Source organism: Hemiscyllium ocellatum, chromosome 5 (genome assembly GCF_020745735.1).
Source record: "Hemiscyllium ocellatum isolate sHemOce1 chromosome 5, sHemOce1.pat.X.cur, whole genome shotgun sequence".
In the NCBI taxonomy this organism is placed as follows: Eukaryota; Metazoa; Chordata; class Chondrichthyes; order Orectolobiformes; family Hemiscylliidae; genus Hemiscyllium; species Hemiscyllium ocellatum.
This window is the reverse complement of record NC_083405.1, coordinates 22148538-22169033: the sequence shown is the minus strand read 5'-3', so window position 1 is coordinate 22169033 and position 20496 is coordinate 22148538. Positions and strand designations below refer to the sequence as shown.

The following is a 20496-nucleotide window of genomic DNA, read 5'->3' as shown; positions in this document are numbered from 1 at the left end:
CCTCCAATTTTGGTGTCATCTGCAAACTTACTAACTGTACCTCTTATGCTCACATCCAAATCATTTATGTAAATGACAAAAAGTAGAGGACCCAGCACCGATCCTTGTGGCACTCCACTGGTCACAGGCCTCCAGTCTGAAAAATAACCCTCCACCAACCCCCTCTGTCTTCTACCTTTGAACCAGTTCTGTACCCAAATGGCTAGTTCTCCCTGTATTCCATGAGATCTAACCTTGCTAATCAGTCTCCCATGGGGAACCTTGTTGAACGCCTTACTGAAGTCCATATAGATCACATCTACTGCTCTGCCCTCATCAATCGTCTTTGTTACTTCTTCAAAAAACTCAATCAAGTTTATGAGACATGATTTCCCATGCACAAAGCCAACCTGACTATCCCTAATCAGTCCTTGCCTTTCCAAATACATGTACATCCTGTCCCTCAGGATTCTCTCCAACAACTTGCCCACCACTGAGGTCAGGCTCACCGGTCAATAGCTCCCTTGCTTGTCTTTACCGCCCTTCATAAACAGTGGCACCACGTTTGCCAACCTCCAGTCTTCCGGCACCTCACCTGTGACTATCGATGATACAAATATCTCAGCAAAAGGCCCAGCAATCACTTCTCTCGCTTCCTACAGAGTTCTAGGGTGCACCTGATCATGTCCTGGGGATTTATCCACCTTTAAGCATTTCAAGACATCCAGCACTTCCTCCTCTGTAATCTGGACACTTTGCAAGATGTCACCATCTAATTCCCTACGGTCTATATCTTCCATATCCTTTTCCACAGTAAATACTGATGCAAAATATTCATTTAGTATCTCCCCCATTTTCTGTGGCTCCACACAAAGGCCGCCTTGCTGATCTTTGAGGGGCCCTACTCTCTCCCTAGTTACCCTTTTGTCCTTAATATATGTGTAAAAACTCTTTGGATTCTCCTTAATTCTATTTGCCAAAGCTATCTCATATCCCCGTTTTGCCCTCCTGATTTCCCTCTTAAGTATACTCCTACTTTCTTTATACTCTTCGAAGGATTCACTTGATCTATCCTATCCATACCTGACATATGCTTCCTTCTTTTTCTTAACCAAACCCTCAATTTCTTTACTCATCCAGCATTCCCTATATGTACCAGTCTTCCCTTTCGCCCTGACAGGAACGTACTTTCTCTGGATTCTTGTTATCTCATTTCTGAAGGCTTCCCATTTTCCAGCCGTCCCTTTACCTGCGAACATCTGCCTCCAATCAGCTTTCAAAAGTTCTTGCCTAATACCGTTAAAATTGGCCTTTCTCCAATTTAGAACTTCAACTTTTAGATCTGGTCTATCATTTTCTATCACTATTTTAAAATAAATAAAAATTATGGTCACTGGCCCCAAAGTTCTCCCCCACTGACACCTCAGTCACCTGCCCTGCCTTATTTCCCACGAGTAGGTCAGGTTTTGTACCTTCTCTAGTCGGGACATCCACATACTGAATCAGAAAATTGTCTTCTATGCACTTAAGAAATTCCTCTCCATCTAAACCTTCAACATTATGGCAGTCCCAGTCTATGTTTGGAAAGTTAAAATCCCCTTCCATAACTACCCTATTATTCTTAAAATTGGCTGAGATCTCCTTACAAGTTTGTTTCTCAATTTCCCTCTGACTATTAAGGGGTCTATAATACAATCCCAATAAGGTGATCATCCCTTTCTTATTTCTCAGTTCCACCCAAATAACTTCCCTGGAAGTATTTCCAGGAACATCCTCCCTCAGCACAGCTGTAATGCTGTCCCTTATCAAAAATGCTACTCCTCCTCCACTCTTGCCTCCCTTTCTATCCTTCTTGTAGTATTTGTATCCTGGAACATTAAGCTGCCAGTCCCGCCCATCCCTGAGCCATGTTTCTGCAATTGCTATGATATCCAACCCCCACATTCCTAACCATGCCCTGGGTTCATCTGCCTTCCCTGTTAGGCACCTGACATTGAAATAAATGCAGTTTAATTTATTAGTCCTACCCTGTCCCTGCCTGCCCTGACTGTTTGACTCACTTCCGTTCTCAGCTGTACCCGTCTCAGATCGATCTCTTTCCTCACCATCTCCCTGGGTCCCACCGCCCCACCATACTAGCTTAAATCCTCCTGAGCAGTTCTATCAAATTTCCCTGCCAGTATATTAGTCCCCTTCCAATTTAGGTGCAATCCGTCCTTCTTGTACAGGTCACTTCTACCCCAAAAGAGATTCCAATGATCCAAAAATGTGAATCCTTCTCCCATACACCAGCTCCTCAGCCATGCATTCATCTGCTCTATCCTCCTATTCCTGTCCTCAGTAGCTCGAAGCACTGGGAGTAATCCAGATATTACTACCCTTGAGGACCCCATTTTTAAATTTCTGCCTAACTCTCTGTAATTTCCCTTCAGAATCTCAACCTTTTTCCTTCCTATATCGTTGGTTCCAATGTGGACAATGACCTCTTGCTGGCCTCACTCCCCCGTGAGAACATTCTGTATCTTCTCTGAGATATCCCTGATCCTGGCACCAGGGAAACAATCCACCATTCTGCTTTTCTCTGTCTGTACCTCAGACTACAGAATCCCGTAACACAATTGAGCTCTTGGAAACCGACGTACCGACGTTGCATTAGAGCCAGTCTCAATACCAGAAACTTGGCTGTTTGTGCTATGTTTCCCTGAGAATCCATCACCCGCTACATTTTCCAAAACAGCATACTTGTTTGAATTGGATATATCCACAAAAGACTCCTGCACTAGCTGCCTACCTCTCTTACCCTTCCTGGAGTTAACCCATCTATGTGACTGTATCTGAGACTCCGCCCCCCCGCCCCTTCCTATAACTGCCATCCATCACATACTGTTGCTGTAGCAAATTCCTCATCGCTTCTATCTGTCTCTCCAACCGATCCACTCGATCTGATAGGATTAGCATCCAGCAGCATTTATGGCAGATATAATCTGCAGTAACCCTTAAACTCTCTTTAAACTCCCACGTCTGACAAGAAGTACATATCACTGCAAAGGCCATTTTTGCTCCTTCACAATCTACAGACTCAAAAAATAACACTGTCTTATTCCTCTACGAACACTGCCCCAGGTTAAATTAATAGCTATGGCTTATATTTTAAGTTTAATCAAGAGACTTATCTCCAAAAATATATAATCAAGAAAGAACCCACTGTACTCACTAATACAGCCTTTCTCTTGGACAGACTTAAAACAACCATTAATTTATCTGACTCTGTGTTGTGAACTTTGCCCAAACTGGTTCTTCCAAGATTAGTTGTGAATTTCACTGTTTGTTAATTTTCCCAGGTGTACTCCGATGTCCAGCGACACATGAATTCAAAAACAGCAAAGGCAGTAACGGTGCAGGTTCTCTCTCTCTCTCTCTGTCTCCTGCACTGTCCTCACCATGTGCTTCCTTTGTCTGCTCTTCTCCCTTTTAAAACTGCTGTTGTTTTGACTTTATTTTCCAAAGTTCCAAAACAATGCAACAGCATGTGAAACAGTAATTGCTGCTCCTGGAACTCGAGGAAATCACCTCCAACACCTAAAATACCTCAAAAAAAAGGAGCAGTTGTTACAGCCAGAAATTTTTCCCGTCCTCCATCTTGGATTACCCAGAATCCTTGTGACAGCAGAGGGGGTTTTTCCACTCGATGGAGTCTGAGTAATGCTTATACTCCCATCTGGACGGTGGGTGAAGCGGCTGATTAGAGTGAGATTAAAGGTGAGGTGTGAAAGGTGTTTGTATTTGATGAACATGGGAAGCCATAAAGGAGATAACCGCCTCTTGTGCGATAGTAGTCAGTGTTACTACTCAGCTTCTGCCTGGGACCATGCCTTCCTTAGCCATGAATAAAATAACACTAAGGGCTCTCAACTAGATTTCATTGGCTACTCAAGGGCCTCAATAAGCCCGAAGGTGAATGGGCGATCTAACATTTTCCCAGCCCGATGCAACACGAGAGAGAGATTGGGGTAGGTGGGCAGGCATTGGGAATACCATAGAGTCATAAAGCATGGAAACAGACCCACTGGTCCAACCACTCCATGCTGAACATAATCCCAAAGTAAACTAGTTGCACTTGCCTGCTCCTGGTGCATATCCCTCCTAATCTTTTCTATTCATGTACTTATCCAAATATCTTTTAAATGTTGTAATTGTACTGACATCCACCACTTCCTCAGGAAGTTCATTCCACAAGCAAACCACTCTGTGTGAAAAAATTGACCATTATGTCTTCTTTAAACCTCTCTCCTCTCACCCTAAAAAATGTGTCCCCTCATCTTGAAATTTCCTCAAGAAATGACAACTAACATTAACTGTCATTTTGCGAAACCCCATTGCCTTCAAAAATGCTGACCTAAGGTCTAGCCCAGGTTTTCTGTTGCATCTATTGCAAAGCTAAAGTAGCAAATTAACGCTCCAAGTAAAATCCAGGCTGATGACTCCACAGTTGCTCTAGGGCTGATAAACTTGAAGTGTTTTGATGGATGAAGGATCAGTAAGCAAAAAACAGATTTAAGGTGACTGGCAAAATAATCAAAGGTGACATGAGGAAAAATGTTTCATGAAATAGTGCTTCAGATTTCAATTGCACCTGATAGGATGATGGAGACAGATTCAATAGTGACTTTCAAAAGGAAATTGGATAAATAATTGCAAGCAAAAGCAAAAAAAACCAAAGTGATTTGGGGAAAGAACTGCAAATTGGGACTATTGGGATTGCAGTCAGAAGGATTTGGCAAAAAAGTCCATTATTTGAATGATGTCCTTCCATTCTGTTCGATTCTATGATTCCGATCATTATTGATGCAACACTGATGGATATCATGCATAAGTTCATGATCCTCTTGTAGCTGCAGAAAGTCACATGATTGTGAACATCTTCTGTATGGGACATATGAAAAAAGAGGCAGGACAATGAAACATGAGTGAAGCTCCTCTTGTTGTGGACAGCAGGGAATCCCAGATTTCTTTCCTCCATTATGAAATATCCCAAATCAACAAATTGCAAGGCTACATTTCCACAACCTCCACGAAGGAGGAATGTCAAACTTTTCTCCAACAAAATATTAACCAGATAACTGAAAATTGTTGCTGTTCAAAATAAAGGTGCTTCAGAAACTGGAAGTGCCTACTGATATCCTGTATATCAGTGCTGATTTAAGATCACTGCACTCGCGAGATATGACAGATTGAATGATCAACAGCTGATCTTACTTGTGTCCAGACTCATGAGCGATGGTAAAGGCCAGACCTAATCCAGTGTCTTCATTGATAGTACAGCTGCGATATTTGCTACACATCCCACTAATGGGTGCAAATCCTAGGGAATAAAACAAAACACAATTTGGAATGAGTACTTCAGTATTCACTTGTATTAACCTCATTCTTTTATTTTCTAAAATCATAAATAAAAAAAAAGTGTAGGATTTATCAGGGAAGCCAATGTTGAAATCAGTAGCACTTTTGCAAACATTCTCAGTGAGCACTCTTTTGAATCTGTTTTTCGTAAAATTACACTTGCATTCTCAACATCTGCTAAATTAATTAAACTGCTGTAGCAGATGCTCAAATCCTTTTCAATTGTTAAAGATCTGTGTTGCGTTTCAAAATGGATTAATATTCTGGATGGCATGATGTTAATTCCAACTCAACTAGAAGGGAAACCGTCCAATATATAAAACAAACTTCAAATTTCATATTCATAACTTATTGAAGATACTACTTCAGTAACTGAAGCACTGAACTTTTACAACAGTGTAACATCTCGAAGGCAATATGTGAAAATTTATTAAGCCTAACATTTTATTTTAGATTTCCTACTGTGTGGAAACAGGCCCTTCGGCCCAACCAGTCCACACCGACCCTCCGAAGAGTAACCCATTTCCCTCTGACTAATGCACCTAGCACTATGGGTAGTTTAGCACTTGACCCGCACATCTTTGGACTGTGGGAGGAAACCGGAGCACCCAGAGAGAACCCACACAGACTCAGGGAGAATGTGCAAACTCCACACAGACAGTCACCCAAGGCTGGAATCAAACCTGGGACCCTGCTGCTGTGAGGCAGCAGTGCTAACCACTGAGCCACCTTAACATTGCACAGGCATAATGCATGATCATAAATTTATTAATAGTTCTTGTGTAACAGCAATTTCACTCCATGTTTCCAAGCACTCAAACATATATAAAGTTAAATTATTCAGTGCATAACGTGTTTTCAATGAAAGCTTTTATCGCCCTCCTTTCTGTGCAGAAAGGCATTCTCAGGAGCAGGGAAAATCAGGTTGGGAACAAATTGGTCTTACACAAGGACCCCTTTGTGATCTGAAGATCATTCATTTTGAATGTGTTCCCATGTATACGTTCCATAGGCAGGCTGAGAAACTCTTGGTGAGATGAAATGATTGACTTTTCAGACATCAAGTGAGCAAAGAACATTCCATTCAAGGCAACTTCCATTGCGCCATCTCACTTTACTCTAAAAGGAGGAAACAAAATAAACCATTCCTTTCTATCCTCTTCCCTTTCACAAAATTACTTTGCCAACATCTTTTTTTGAAGTTGACTTTCAGCTGGGAAAATTGCAAACTAAATATCTGGTAACTTGATGCATCGCCTACTTTTGCCTTTTGAGCATCCTGAAATACCTTTGCCAATATTCAATTACTGTGCCTGGTCGAGGGTAATAAAAGGGTAGCAAGAGGTTCTTAAAACTATTAAAAGAAAGTGACGGCCAATTGAACACTATCCCCTGAGAGATGGAGGATGGGTAAAAAATTATGGGGAACCAGAAAGTGCAGAGGAATTGAATAAACGTTAGTCTTCACGTAAGATGATGCAAATATCATTTCATGATTTGGAGGTGCCAGTGTTGGACTGGGATGGACAAAGTTAAAAAAAATCACACAACACCAGGTTATAGTCCAACAGGTTTATTTGGAAGCACTAGCTTTTGGAGCGTCGACCCTTCATCAGGTGGTTGTGTAGTATAAGATCGTAAGACACAGAATTTATAGCAAATGTTTAGTGCGATCAGTTATTAGATTACTTACAGTGTGGAAACAGGCCCTTCGGCCCAACAAGTCCACACCGACCTGCCGAAGCGCAACCCACCCATATCCCTACATTTACCCCTTACCTAACACTACGGGCAATTTAGCATGGTCAATTCACCTGACCCGCACATCTTTGGACTGTGGGAGGAAACCGGAGCACCCAGAGGAAACCCACGCAGACACGGGGAGAACGTGCAAACTCCACACAGTCAGTCGCCTGAGTCAGGAATTGAACCCGGGTCTCAGGTGCTGTGAGGCAGCAGTGCTAACCACTGTGCCACAGTGTATGTAAATCCAAGAACCTTTTTTAAAGTTACATTCTCAAGTGAACTTTAACAATAGGTGCCATGTCAGCTCAGGTAATGCATTGCAGGCGTGAGGTGCCATGTCCCAATGTTCAGACTGATTCTATTTCTAAAAAAGGAATTTACATGGATTCGTGCAGTTCTTGAGCAAAATAAAATGTAATTCTGCGAGTATAAATTCACTCCAAGAACTTATGTATTTTTGGGGAGGGGGGGGAAGGAGGTATGAGTGTCTGAGAAAGTGTGCATGTGAGAGAGAGATTGTGTGCGTGAAAGAGAGTGCGAGTGTGTGAAAGAGAGTGTGTGTGCAAAAGAAAGTGTGAGTGTGCAAGTGAGTGTGTGTAGTGGGCTCACCTCCAGTGTGACATGAGCCCAAGGTCCTGGTTGAGGCCATTCCCATGGGTACTGAACCTGGTTATCAGCCTCTGTTTGGCCACTTTCCGTTGTTGCCAGAATTACATTTTATTTTGCTCAAAAATTGCATGAATCCATGGAAGATTCTGTAAATTCCTTCTTTTAGAAATAGCATCAGTCTGGGGCACAGACAGCTTCACACCTTCAATGCATTATCTGAGCTGACATGGCACCTGTTGTTAAAGTTCAATTACACATGACAGAACTGAAACCAACATGGTCATTCTAAAAGATGAGAGATGGAACAAACAATCCAGGTCTTTTTCAATATATAATTTCAGTTGCTTCACATTGTAAACTTTTGCTATAAATTATGACTTAACGATCTTATACCCCACAACAAACTGCTAAAGGAGCGGTGCTCCGAAAGCTATTGTTTCCAAATAACCCTGTTGGACTCTAACCTGGTGTTGTGAGATTTTTAACAATATAATTTCAATAATACAAATAATCAAGGGGCTAAAGGTCAATGGAGGAGGAAGTAAACACAATAACTATCACCAGAGAAAAAGTACTTTGGATACTAATGAGGACCAAGACCGAAAAGTCCTTTAGATCTGATGGGATGCAATTGAGGAAATTAAAGGAAGTAGCAACAGTTAGTGGATGTATTGGTGGCAATCTTCCAAGAATCTTGAGATTCGGGGAAAGTCCCAGACAATTGGAAAAGTGCCAACATGACACCCTTTTACACAAACAGACAGAAACAATTTAGCATGGCCAATCCACCTGACCTGTACATCTTTGGAATGTGGGAGGAAACCGGAGCACCCGAAGGAAACCCACGCAGACACAGGGAGCGTGTGCAAACTCCACATAGACAGTCGCCTGAGGCTGGAATTGTACCTGGGTTCCTGGCGCTGTGAGGCAGCAGTGCTAACCACCGAGCCACCGTGCCACCCATTTCAAAGGGAATGGAGTATAAAAATAGTGAAATCGCACTAAAATTCCTGATGAAGGGCTTATGCTCGAAACGTCGAATTCTCTATTCCTGAGATGCTGCCTGGCCTGCTGTGCTTTAACCAGCAACACATTTGCAGCTGTGATCTCCAGCATCTGCAGACCTCATTTTTTACAGAAACAACAAGCATGTGACAATAGGCCAATTATCTTAACATCTGATGGTCAATGGGAAAATGTTACAGTCTATTATAAAGGTTGCAATGACAGAGTATTTAGAAACACAATCAAGCAGAGTAAACATGGCTTCATATCTGAAAAATTTATTTGAATTCTTTGAGAATATAACAATCAGGATGTATGAAAGTAAAGCAGTAGGTGTAATATATTTGGATTTGGTGAAGTACTGCACATGGAGCAACCTATTAAGATAAGAACCGATGGTGTTGGAGATAGCAATATCACCATGAGTGGTGGATTGACGAACAATTAAGGGACGGGGTTGGAAGTAGGTTTTCAGGATGGCAACCTATAACGAGTGGAGTGCCAAAGGGATCGGTCCTCAGGCCACAATCATTTACATCATAGATTAATGACATAGATGATGATTGCCAGTGTACGACTGCCAATCTTTCTGATGACAAAAATGGATAGAGATGATGAGGATGATCCAAAGAGTGTCGAGAGGGGAATAGAGACAGGTAAAGCAAGTTGGACAAAGACGTGACAGATGGAATGTAATGTGGCAAATTGAGGCTTTTCATGCTGACAGAAGGAATTGGAGGATAAAGATAATTTCAACGCAGAAAAGTGGAGCTCAGAGGGATTTTAAAGCCCTAATGCATTAATCAGAAACGTCTAAAAGATCAGCAAGTCACAGGGAAGGCCAGTGGAATCTTGGTCTTTATTTAGATTAGATTAAGCTCCCTACAGTGTGGAAACAGGCCCTTCGACCCTCTGAAGAATAACCAACCCCCCCCTCTCTCTCTCTAACTAATGCCCCTAGCAACTATGGACAATTTAGCATGGCCAATCCACCTGACCTGCACATCTTTGGAATGTGGGAGGAAACTGGAGCACCCGAAGGAAACCCACGCAGACACAGGGAGAATGTGCAAACTCCACACAGACAGTTGCCTGAGGCTGGAATTGTACCTGGGTTCCTGGCGCTGTGCGGCAGCAGTGCTAACCACCGAGCCACCGTGCCACCCATTTCAAAAGGGAATGGAGTATAAAAATAGTGAAATCGCACTAAAATTATGCAAGGTGCTAGTCAGGCTACACCTGGAATATAGGTAACAGTTCTGATCCCCTCATCAAAGGAAAGGTAGCCTGGCATTGGAGGCAGTCCAGAGGAGGTACACAGGGTAAATGCTTGTATGAAGGAACTGTTTTATGAAGAAAGGTTAAGCAGGTTGAGCCTACTTTTAGATACAATAAAACTGAGAGATGACCTTATTGAAAAAGACAAGACTCTTAGGAGGCGTGACGGGACAGATGCAGAGTGGTGCACGGCAGATGTGGAGTGGTTGCTTCCCCTTGAGAGAGTGTCTGGGACCAGAGGGCAACATCTCGTCACCTACTTAAGACAGAGATTAGGAGGTTTTTTTTCTTTTAGAAGTCAGCGAGTCTGTGAAATTATTTACCCCAGAGGGCTGAAAATGATGGGTCATTCAGTGTATTTGAGGCTGACATTGATTTTTAAATCAGGAAGGGAATCAAGGATTATGGGGGAAGGATAGGAAAATGAAGTTCAGAATTATCAGATCAGTTATGATCTCGTTGACTGATGGAGAAAACTCAATGGGCGGAATCATAGGATCCCTACAGTGTGAAAACAAGCCTTTCAGCCTAGCAGGTCCACACCGACCCTCCAAAGAGTAGCCCACCCAGACCCATTCTCCTACTACTCTACATTTATCCCAGACTAATGTGCACTTAACATGCACATCCCTGAACACTATGGGCAATCTAGCATCGCCAATTCACCTGACCTGCACATCCTTAGATGGTGGGTGGAAACCGAAGCACGCGGACATGGGGAGAATATGCAAACTCCATACAGATAGTCACCTGAGGTGGGAATTGAACCCAGGTCTCTGGCACTGTAAGGCAGCAGTGCTAACCACTGAGCCACCACATCACTGTGAGCTGAATTGACTCTTTCCCCTGTAGCTTATGGTCTACACCTAGAGCCTGGGAATTCCTTTCCTTACCATTGGACATTCTATTTTACGGTCTTCTTTAAAGCATTCCCTGAAACAAACCTCTTTTACTATTCTTTTAGCATCTCTCTCCTTGGTTCACTCTGGTTAAACTTCTAGGAAGTTGCTTGGGACATTTTTCTACATTAAATATTAGATTAGATTAGATTAGATTCCCTACAGTGTGGAAACAGGCCCTTCGGCCCAACTAGTCCACCGACCCTCCGAAGAGCAACCGACCCTCCAAAGAGCAACCGACCCAAACCCATTCCCTATACTTACCCCGACTCATCCACCTAACACTACGGGGAATTTAGCATGGCCAATTCACCTAACCTGTACACCTTTGGACTGTGGGAGGAAACTGGAGCACCCGGAGGAAACCCACGCAGACGCAGGGAGAATGAGCGAACTCCACACTGACAGAACACATTTTTGCTGTTCATTGGCTGTGCTGATCTGAGCAACAGTGGGCAATAACCTTACTAAGTTATTTGCTCACCAATTACAGAATCGGTCCCATATGCATTACATTGATTTCAATCCCTCATGCAATGATGATAAAAATACATTCCAGGAAAGACAATATTTCAAACTAGACCATGCCAATGCTCATGTCCTCTTTTCAAAAGTCTACATTGTATGAAAAAGTTCAATTTAATCATTCCGTAGGAAAAACAAATGACTTTATCATCATGTTCAGGGAATTCGGATACAGTGAATCCTGAATACATCATGAAATTGTTTAGTGTGACTGCTCTGCCCTCCCATGTGTAGATGTAGGGAATCATTTCCAGAGTGCGCCCTTCAGGAACTCTGCCCTTTTGAAGAAGCCAGTTGTGTTACATTTCTTCTCCATTTATAAGCATGATATAAACCTGGTCCTGTTTGGATAAAGTGTTTAAACAAAAAAAAATCAGGCGAATCTGGATTTCTGCAACTACATTTTTATTTCAGACTTTAGAGTAAAGCACACCACCCAGAAAGATCCCAGTGCCTGAAAGGGTTCTGGGGGTGTTTCAAAATATAATGTCATAGCTCCCCTCTTGTCGTCAGCCTGGCAGCACGATTCCTGCACGCTATCTGATTTGGTGACTGGACCAGCCACTTGTTCTAGCTTCTGATAGGTGCTTCTGTCAGACCCAATATAAAATGAGGTGGGAGGCAATGAATGGCCCCTCTTGCTGCAGTATCTGTTATGGGTGTAAGTGTGTGCCAGTTTGCAGCAAATCCAAGAAAGTCCAAGGTAATGCAATGGGGCAGGACCTGATTTCCACCCTTTCCGTTTTCTCTGTATCTGTTCAATGCCAACTCATGGGCACAGAAGAAAGGAACATCTACATTGTACAGTCTCACACATGTCTCACCATTTTGGTACGTACCCTCGTTACTGGTGTCATGGCGTTCATGGGCGAATCACGAGGACCACCAGTAGTTTCCTATGAAACCATGGCCAGGAATCCACAGGATGTTTTGATTCCTAGTTCCTTGAAAGTGGAGTTGTAGATAGATAGGATAGTGAAGGAAGCATTTGGTATTCTTTCCTTTACTGGTCAGAGCATTGAGCACAGGAGTTGGGAGGTTATTTTGCAGCTGTACAGGATATTGGTTAGGCCACTTTTGGAATATGGTCGCCTTCCTATCGGAAAGATATTGTGAAACTTGAAAAGGTTTAGAAAAGATTTACGAGGGTGGGCCAGGATTGGAGGGTTTGAGCTAAAGGGAGTGGTTGAATAGGCTGGGGGCTGTTTTCCCTAGAACGTCGGCTGAGTGGTGACCTTATAGAGGTTAATAAAATCATGAGGGGCATGGATATGGTAAATAGACAAGTTGTTTTCCCTGGGGTGGGGGAGTCCAGAACAAGAGGGCACAGGTTTAGGGTGAGAGGGGAAGATATAAAAGTGACCTGAAAGGCAACATTTCCATGCAAGGGGTGGTATGTATGGAAAGAGCTGCCAGAGGAAGTGGTGGAGAGTGGTACAATTACAGCATTGAAAAGGTACCTAGATGGGTATATGAATAGGAAGAGTTTGGAGGGCTATGGATCAAATGCTGACAAATGGGACCAGATTAAGTTGGGCTATCTGGTCGGCATGGACAAGTTGGACTAAAGTGTCTGTTTCCATGCTGTACATCTCTATGACTCTATGGTCACATGGAATACAGTCATCCCCTTAACCATAATCATTATATGTGTCTTTCTCCTTTGAAACTATGATGAAAACATTTTTGAGAACAAAATCAATCACACCTTCATAATCTTTAAGCGAGGAAAACAAGATAAGATAAGTCTGTACATGAATATGCACCACACGGTTCATTCCAGGTACAATGTCAGGAGTCAAATGCTGGAGTCTATATTGACGTTAAAAGACTAATTGGTACATTTATCTGGAGGCTTTGTGCACAACTGAATTTGAGGTCCAAAAAGTGGAAAAAGTAAGATATTTAATATGGCAAAGATCCAGATGGTTTTGTCAACCAGATGGGTTTTTCTCCTGTTGGCAAACAGAGTATAAAGAAGATCTTTTTCTCCAAATTTGTGCCAATGTTTGAATTACTTTTAACAACCACAGGAAAATGCAATCCTTGGTATGAATACAGTACAGATATGGCATTTACCTTTGCCTCAACATTCAAGTGTAACAACGGAGTGACAATAACTACAACCTGTCTTGAACTTCTGAAGTAAATGTGACGACCAGGAAGGCGCAACGGTCTCTCTTCATCCTCAGGTGGCTCAGAAAATTCAGCATGCCCATAAGAACCCTCACCAACTTCTCCAGATGCACCACTGAAAGCAGACTGTCGGGGTGCATAACAGCCTGGTACAGCAACTGCTCTGCCCAGGACTATAAGAAACTACAGAAGGTGGTGAGCACAGCCCAGACCATCACAGAAGCTAATCTTGCATGTATGGACTCCATTTACATGGCTAGCTGCTGCAGAAAGGCTGCCAATATCATCAAAGACAAGAGTGTGGTGCTGGAAAAGCACAGCCAATCAGGCAGCATCCGAGGAGCAGGAGAATCGACGTTTCGAGCATAAGCCTTTCATCAGGAATATGGCTTCATTCCTGATGAAGGGCTTATGCTTGAAATGTTGATTCTCCTGCTCCTCGGATGCTGCCTGATCGGCTGTGCTTTTCCAGCACCACATTCTCAACTCTGATCTCCAGCAACTGCAGTCCTCACTTTCTCCTAAAATCATTAAAGACCCATTGTATCCTGGTAATGCTCTCCTACAACCTCTTCCATTAAGCAGAAGATATAGAAGTCTGAACACATGCACTAAGTGGTTCAGGAACAGCTTCTTCCCGACTGTTATCAGACTGATGAATGGACTCTCTAGCCTCAAATAATGCTAATCTTGCTGACAGTGGTCTCACCTCGCACACGTCCTGTGTAAGGTAACCTGCATGCCTCTGTCTAAGTCTTTTTGTTCTGTAAATCTTGCTTACTATGAACTGCCTATACTGCTCATAAAAAAATCTTTTCACTGCATTTCGGTACACGTGACAATAGATCAATCAAAAACCTTTGTATGGTGCAATAGGGGTTTAAATGGGTGAGGTGATGGTGTAGTGGTAATGGCCCTGGACTCATAGTCCTGAAATGCAAGTTAATGTTCTGCAAGCATGAGTTCAAATCCTGCCATGTGGATGGTGAAATCTGAATTTAATAAAATCTGGAATTTAAAATGAGTCTAATGCTGACTATGCAACCACTATCAATGGATGACTGTAAAGCCAGCATTGATTATTGGGGGTGGCACAGTGGCTAGCACTGCTGCCTCATAGCACTAGGGTCCCAAGTTCAGTTCCAGCCTTCGGAGACTGTCTGTGTGGGGGTTGCACATTCTTCCTGTGTCTGCGTGGGTTTCCTCTGGGTGCTCCGGTTTCCTCCCACAGTCCAAAGATGTGCAGGTCAGGTGAATTGGCCATGCTAAATTGCCCATAGTGTTAGGTGCATTAGTCAGAGGGAAATGGGTCTGGGTGGGTTACTCTTCGGAGGGTCAGTATAGACTGATTGGGCCAAAGGGCCTGTTTCCACACTGTAGGGAAACTAAATTAATACTTTCATCGGGTTGGATTCTAAAAATTATTGCCCCCACTCCGCCCACCACAAGAGTGGTGATTTCGAAATCAATAATTTCAAAAGGGAAACTCAATATGTATTTGAAAGAAAAACTTGTAGGGCTATTAAGTTCAAGAAAGAGAATAGCACTGACCAGATTTCTCCCCAAAGTATCAATGTAACTCAATGAGCCAAGCAACCTTCTTCTGCACTATCAATAACATTATGATATGATGTTTGAAACTCAGTATCAGAATGGAGAGCTTTCATCTCCCTTCAATTGGTAGATTCATCGAGTCATACAGCATGGAGACAGGCCCTTCGGCCCATACTGGTCCATGCCGACCAAAATGTCCATCCATGCTAACCCCATTTCCCTGCACTTGGCCAATATCCTTCTAAGATTAAAGTGGCACTGGAAAAGCACAGCAAGTCAGGCAGCATCCGAGGAGCAGGTAAATCAACGTATCAGGCAAAAGCCCTTCATTCCTACTTCTCGGATGCTGCCTGACTTGCTGTGCTTTTCCAGTGCCACTTTAATCTTAGAAGGATATTGGCCAAGTGCAGGGAAATGGGGTTAGCATGGATGGACATTTTGGTCGGCATGGACCAGTATGGGCCGAAGGGCCTGTCTCCATGCTGTATGACTTGAGGAATGAAGGGCTTTTGCCTGATACGTTGATTTACCTGCTCCTCGGATGCTGCCTGACCCGCTGTGCTTTTCCAACACCACTCTAATCTTGACTCTAATCTCCAACATCTGCAGTACCCACTTCTGCCATATCCTTCTAAACCTTTCCTATTCATGTGTTTGTTCAAATGCCTTTTAAATGTTGTTAATGTACCTGCCTCAACTACTTCTGCTCTCAGCTCATTCCATATGTGTACCACCCTCTGTGTAAAAAGGTTGCCCCTCAAGTTTGCTTTTATTCTTTCCCCTCTAACCTGAAACTGATGCCCCGTAGTCCTCAATTCCCCAACCCTGGGAAAAAGACTGGGAATGCATTCACCCTATCCATGCCTCTCATGATCTATAAGATTCCCTCCTCAGTCTCTTATGCTCTACAGAAAAAAGTCCTAGCTTGTCTAACGTTTCCTTATAACTCAGGCCGTTCAGCCCTGGCAACATGCTTGTGAATTTCTTCTTCACTCTTTCCAGTTTAATAACACCCTTCCTATAGCAAGGGGACTAAAACCAAACACAATATTCCAAACGCAGCCTCAGCAAAGTCCTGTACAAACGCAACATAACTTCCCAACTTCTACACTCATTGCCCTGACTGACGAAAGCCAGTGTGCTTCACAGCTCTGTCTACTTGTGACTCCACTTTCATTATGCAACTTAATAGAAGAACAAAATCTAATGTAAAGCAATCATTGTTGAATTGATAAACCTAAGCGTTAGGCTCATAAGCATATTATTAATAACATCATGTACTTTAAAAAACCTGTTCAGAAACGTCATGACATACCTTTCACCCTACCACATAGGTCATAAAACCTTCTGGTCCAGTACAGAGATACTATCACTGCACCACAACAGGCTTTAAAATTAAGGATACTGGTGAAGCCAGAATTAGATGAGCACAAATATCTCAAGATGGGCTGAAGGAGAGAGGAGAGGTGAGGCCATGGAAAGATTTGAAAATAAAAATGAAAATGTTAAAATTCAGGGCAGCAAGAGAGAGCGAGAGAGCGAGAGTGTGTGTGTGTGCGCACGCGCGCGTGAGAGAGAGAGAAAGAGATGGGACTTCACGCAAGATTAGTGTTCCGCACTTAAAGGTTCAGATTGAATGGACAGATGGAGCATGATGATGCAGAACTGAAGTCTTTTTCTGGACAAGACTCAAAAATCTCACACAGAAGGTGGTTGCAATGGCTTGGTAGGTGTAAAGCAGAGATATCAATTTAATTTTCTTAACATTTTCATATCAATCTATTTAACTGGAAGAAACCTTCTATTTTGTTTTCTGAAAACAAGTTGGAAGACGGGAACAATGACTTCAAAGTCTTCCAGAATATTGGGAATGGTTATCATGTTGCTATGAGCCATTAACAATGACAGTACAATGGTGGAGAATCTAGGCCAAGATGAGTTTAACTAAGAGCTTTCTGATCTGTAATATTTTCTTTTATTTTTACTATTCTCATTAATACCACTACATATCAATATCAGTCACACATATATGAAGCACATCTTTTAATAAAACAAATTTGCATGAGATAGGAATTGAATATATTAAGGTAGCACAATTGAAAGACACAATGATTGGGGTGAGTGAAGTTTTAGCTATTTCATGAATTGTCCGAGTGAAAACAAAGCTTAGTTTACAATTCAAATCACCCATCGCGGATTTCTCCTTTCTTTCACTATCTGCTGTTCTCACTGGTGTTCTGCTGTTCTCACATCTTTGCTAAACCCATCAAAATAAGACAATTGTGAAAATTGGTTTTGCCGTGTAATGTGGTGCAACGAGTTGCAGAACATGAAATCTTTCGGGATTCAGAATTACAGATAAATTCACCTCACTCCACATTGTGATAAAGAGATGACTGCTTCACATTTTGCATGGAAAATGTGTTTTTCATATCTTATTAAGTATCAAAACCATTTAATGAGTTCACCTAAAGTATCACAAGGCTCATTCTTCCAAGAACAAATGTCAAGGCCTGTCAGCAGAATGGCATGATCATGACGATTACCATCTTTGCCCACCAATCCCGACTGCCACTGACAGAAGCTGTTCAAAGTGCGATCTGCATGGTGGTTTATTAAAAGACCTGGCTGTCAAATTAAAAAGGCAAAGGAGAAAGAATTAAGTTCAAAGGAGGTCATAAATTGGCCCTTCCAATTTGCTTTATTTAGTGAAATAACTGTGAAAGATCAAATGAGCAAGGATGGTAGGCAACAAGCTTGCATAGACAGTTTCTGTAGTTCATTAAGTGGTTCAGTGCTTCACGAAAGGATGAATATGTTGGCAATGTTGCAACTTTAAGGCAACGCTGGAATTTGCAAATTATACCCTTACATGAAATTCCTAATGGCAATTGCGAAGGTATCAAATTAAGACTAAGTCAAATCAGACGCCAGAAGGCAATGCCAACAAGATAGTGGGCACATATTTAACATTCTTCTGGAGAAGTCAAGAGGAAATAAATTTGAGGGATACAGGTGTAAGATTCTAAACCTTTAATGAAGAGCACTGTCACCATGATCTAACAGAACCGAAACAGGAGTATAATTCAACAATATTAACTTATATTGTTACTGCATCTTTAACATAAAAAGATATCCTAAAGCAGGTCGCTGGAGCATTATGAAATATGACAATAAGGAGAGACATTGCTGGATGACTAACAGCATTGCCAAAGAGGTAGGTTTCAAGCGGTGCCATACATGATAGAAGCAAGGTCAAGGGCAGAACGGTACGCAGAGAGCAATCCAGAAGTTGATTGCTATGGGAAACTGTCAGCATGGCCACCATCGGTGGAGCAATTAATATCAGGGATGCTCAAGACACTCGTATTAGGCGAGGTAGCTCAAGGGTGCTGTGGGGATGGAGTAAATTACAGAGATGGTGAGGGCCAAGGTCAAGAAGGATGTAAGAGCAAAGATGGAGACTTTAAAATCAAGGCATTCCCTGAGCAGGAGCCACAGTAAGTCAGTACGCATGGATTGATGTGTGAACAGCTGAGAGCTAGGACTAAGAGTTCAGGTGTTGGAATGGTCAAGCCCCGAAGCAAAAAAGGCATGAAACATAGGTCTCAGCAGAAGCTTAACTGAAAAAGTGGGGAGGCTGAGCATTGTTACACCAAGTGGAAAAAGCATTAGTGGTAGTTTGGAGAAAATAATTTGTACAAATTGACTGTATACATACACATTACAAAACACAGCACATCAAGGGTTATCTAATTTGATTTGAAATTGTTACCTGATCTTCTTCAAGCAGGACAATCCCAACGATTACAATATTTATGTTTCCTCCTATCGTGCCATCCTTAAACAGAGTGGACACCTTGAAGGAGGCAAAAGAAAAATTGTAGATTTATGTCTGTGTCACATTTCATTTCCGGAATGCTACAAGCACAAAAACAAAATAATGCATTTTTTTAAAAAAGTCTCCATTGAAAGTTAGTGAACGAAAATCACAATGCAAAACGCTCAAGAAACATAAGCCCCTACGATAGGAACGGGATAAGGCCCTTGAGCCTGTCCCGCCATTCAATGGAACCATGGCTGATCCAACACTCCTCACATACACAACCCCCAACTGCCCTACCAATCAAGAATTGATCTAGCTCAGCCTTAAATCTAGACAAGGGCCTTGCCCCCCACAGCTCTCTGGGGCAAGATGTTTTAAAGACTACAACTCTCAGAGAAGAAAGTCCTCTTCATCTCAGTTTTAAATTGCTGCTCGTTTATTCTGAGACTATGCCCTCTTGTCCTATGATGGGAAACATCCTCTCAGCATTTTGCCTGAGAAGCTCCTTAAGAATCCTGTGTGTTTCAATGAGATCACATTTCATTCTTCTGTACTTCAGTGAGTTCAGTCCGAAACTGTTTAGCCTTTGTTCATAACGTAATATCTTCACACCAGGGATCATCCCAGTGAACCTTCTCTGAACTGCCTCCAATTAAGCAATATTTTGCCTTAAATACCGAAACAAAAACTGCTCACAGTACTCCAAATGAGGTCGCACCAGCACCTTCTACAGTTGCAGTAAGCATTCTCTACTCTTATACACAAGTCCCTTGAAATAAGGGCCAGCATTCCATTAGCGTTCCTGATTTTTTGCTATTCCTGGGAACTAGATTTCTGTGTTTTGTGCACAAGTACCCCAAATCCATTTGTGTCACAGCTTTCTGCAGGATTTTTTTTTCCATTTAAATAATATTCTGTTCCCCCGGCCAAAATGAATTTCACATTTTCCTACATTACACTCCATTTACCAACTTTGTAACCTACCAATATCACTGTGAATGGTATATATATCCCTCTCCCAACTTGCTTTTCCATCTACTTTACCTGAGAAAGAACTCATTATCTCCACTGTCGAGAGTGTGGTGCTGGAAAAGCATAGCAGGTCAGGCAGCATTCGCGGAGCAGGAGAATCGATGTTTCCAGCGTCAGCCCCTTCAGCAGCCCCTTATTCCTGATGAAGTGCTTATGCCCGAAACATCGATTCTCCAGCTCCTCTGCTGCTGTCTAACCTTTTCCAGCACCACACTCTCGACTCTGATCTGCAGCATCTGCAGTCCTCACATTCTCCTCATCTCCACTCACTGTTTGGATTTAAAATGTTTTAGAAGATATAAAATCAACACTTAAAAATATGCAACAAGTTTAAAACAAAAGTCAAGATGTCACCCTAAAACTTGGTTGTAGCCTCTATATCACAAACTGCACTTAAATACATGGAATGTTTGGGTTTTTACTTACAGCATCATAGATTTTTACAACACATCACTAGAAGTGAATTATTTGATGTTTCCTGTTTCTCCATAAAAGGACTTTCAGTAC

At 42.3% G+C, this 20496-nt stretch overlaps 1 protein-coding gene across 1 annotated transcript in view; it reads right to left on the bottom strand.

Moving 5' to 3' along the window:
• The window catches only part of LOC132815921 (A disintegrin and metalloproteinase with thrombospondin motifs 16), a 256517-nt gene that overhangs the window by 147248 nt on the left and 88773 nt on the right, over positions 1-20496 (bottom strand). The window contains exons 6-8 of the mRNA XM_060825296.1: positions 18907-18990; positions 17600-17759; positions 5236-5341 (exon numbers count right to left, since the gene is read on the bottom strand). Of these exons, the coding sequence (XP_060681279.1) occupies positions 5236-5341; positions 17600-17759; positions 18907-18990 (350 nt within the window). The remainder of the gene's footprint in view (positions 1-5235; positions 5342-17599; positions 17760-18906; positions 18991-20496) is intronic.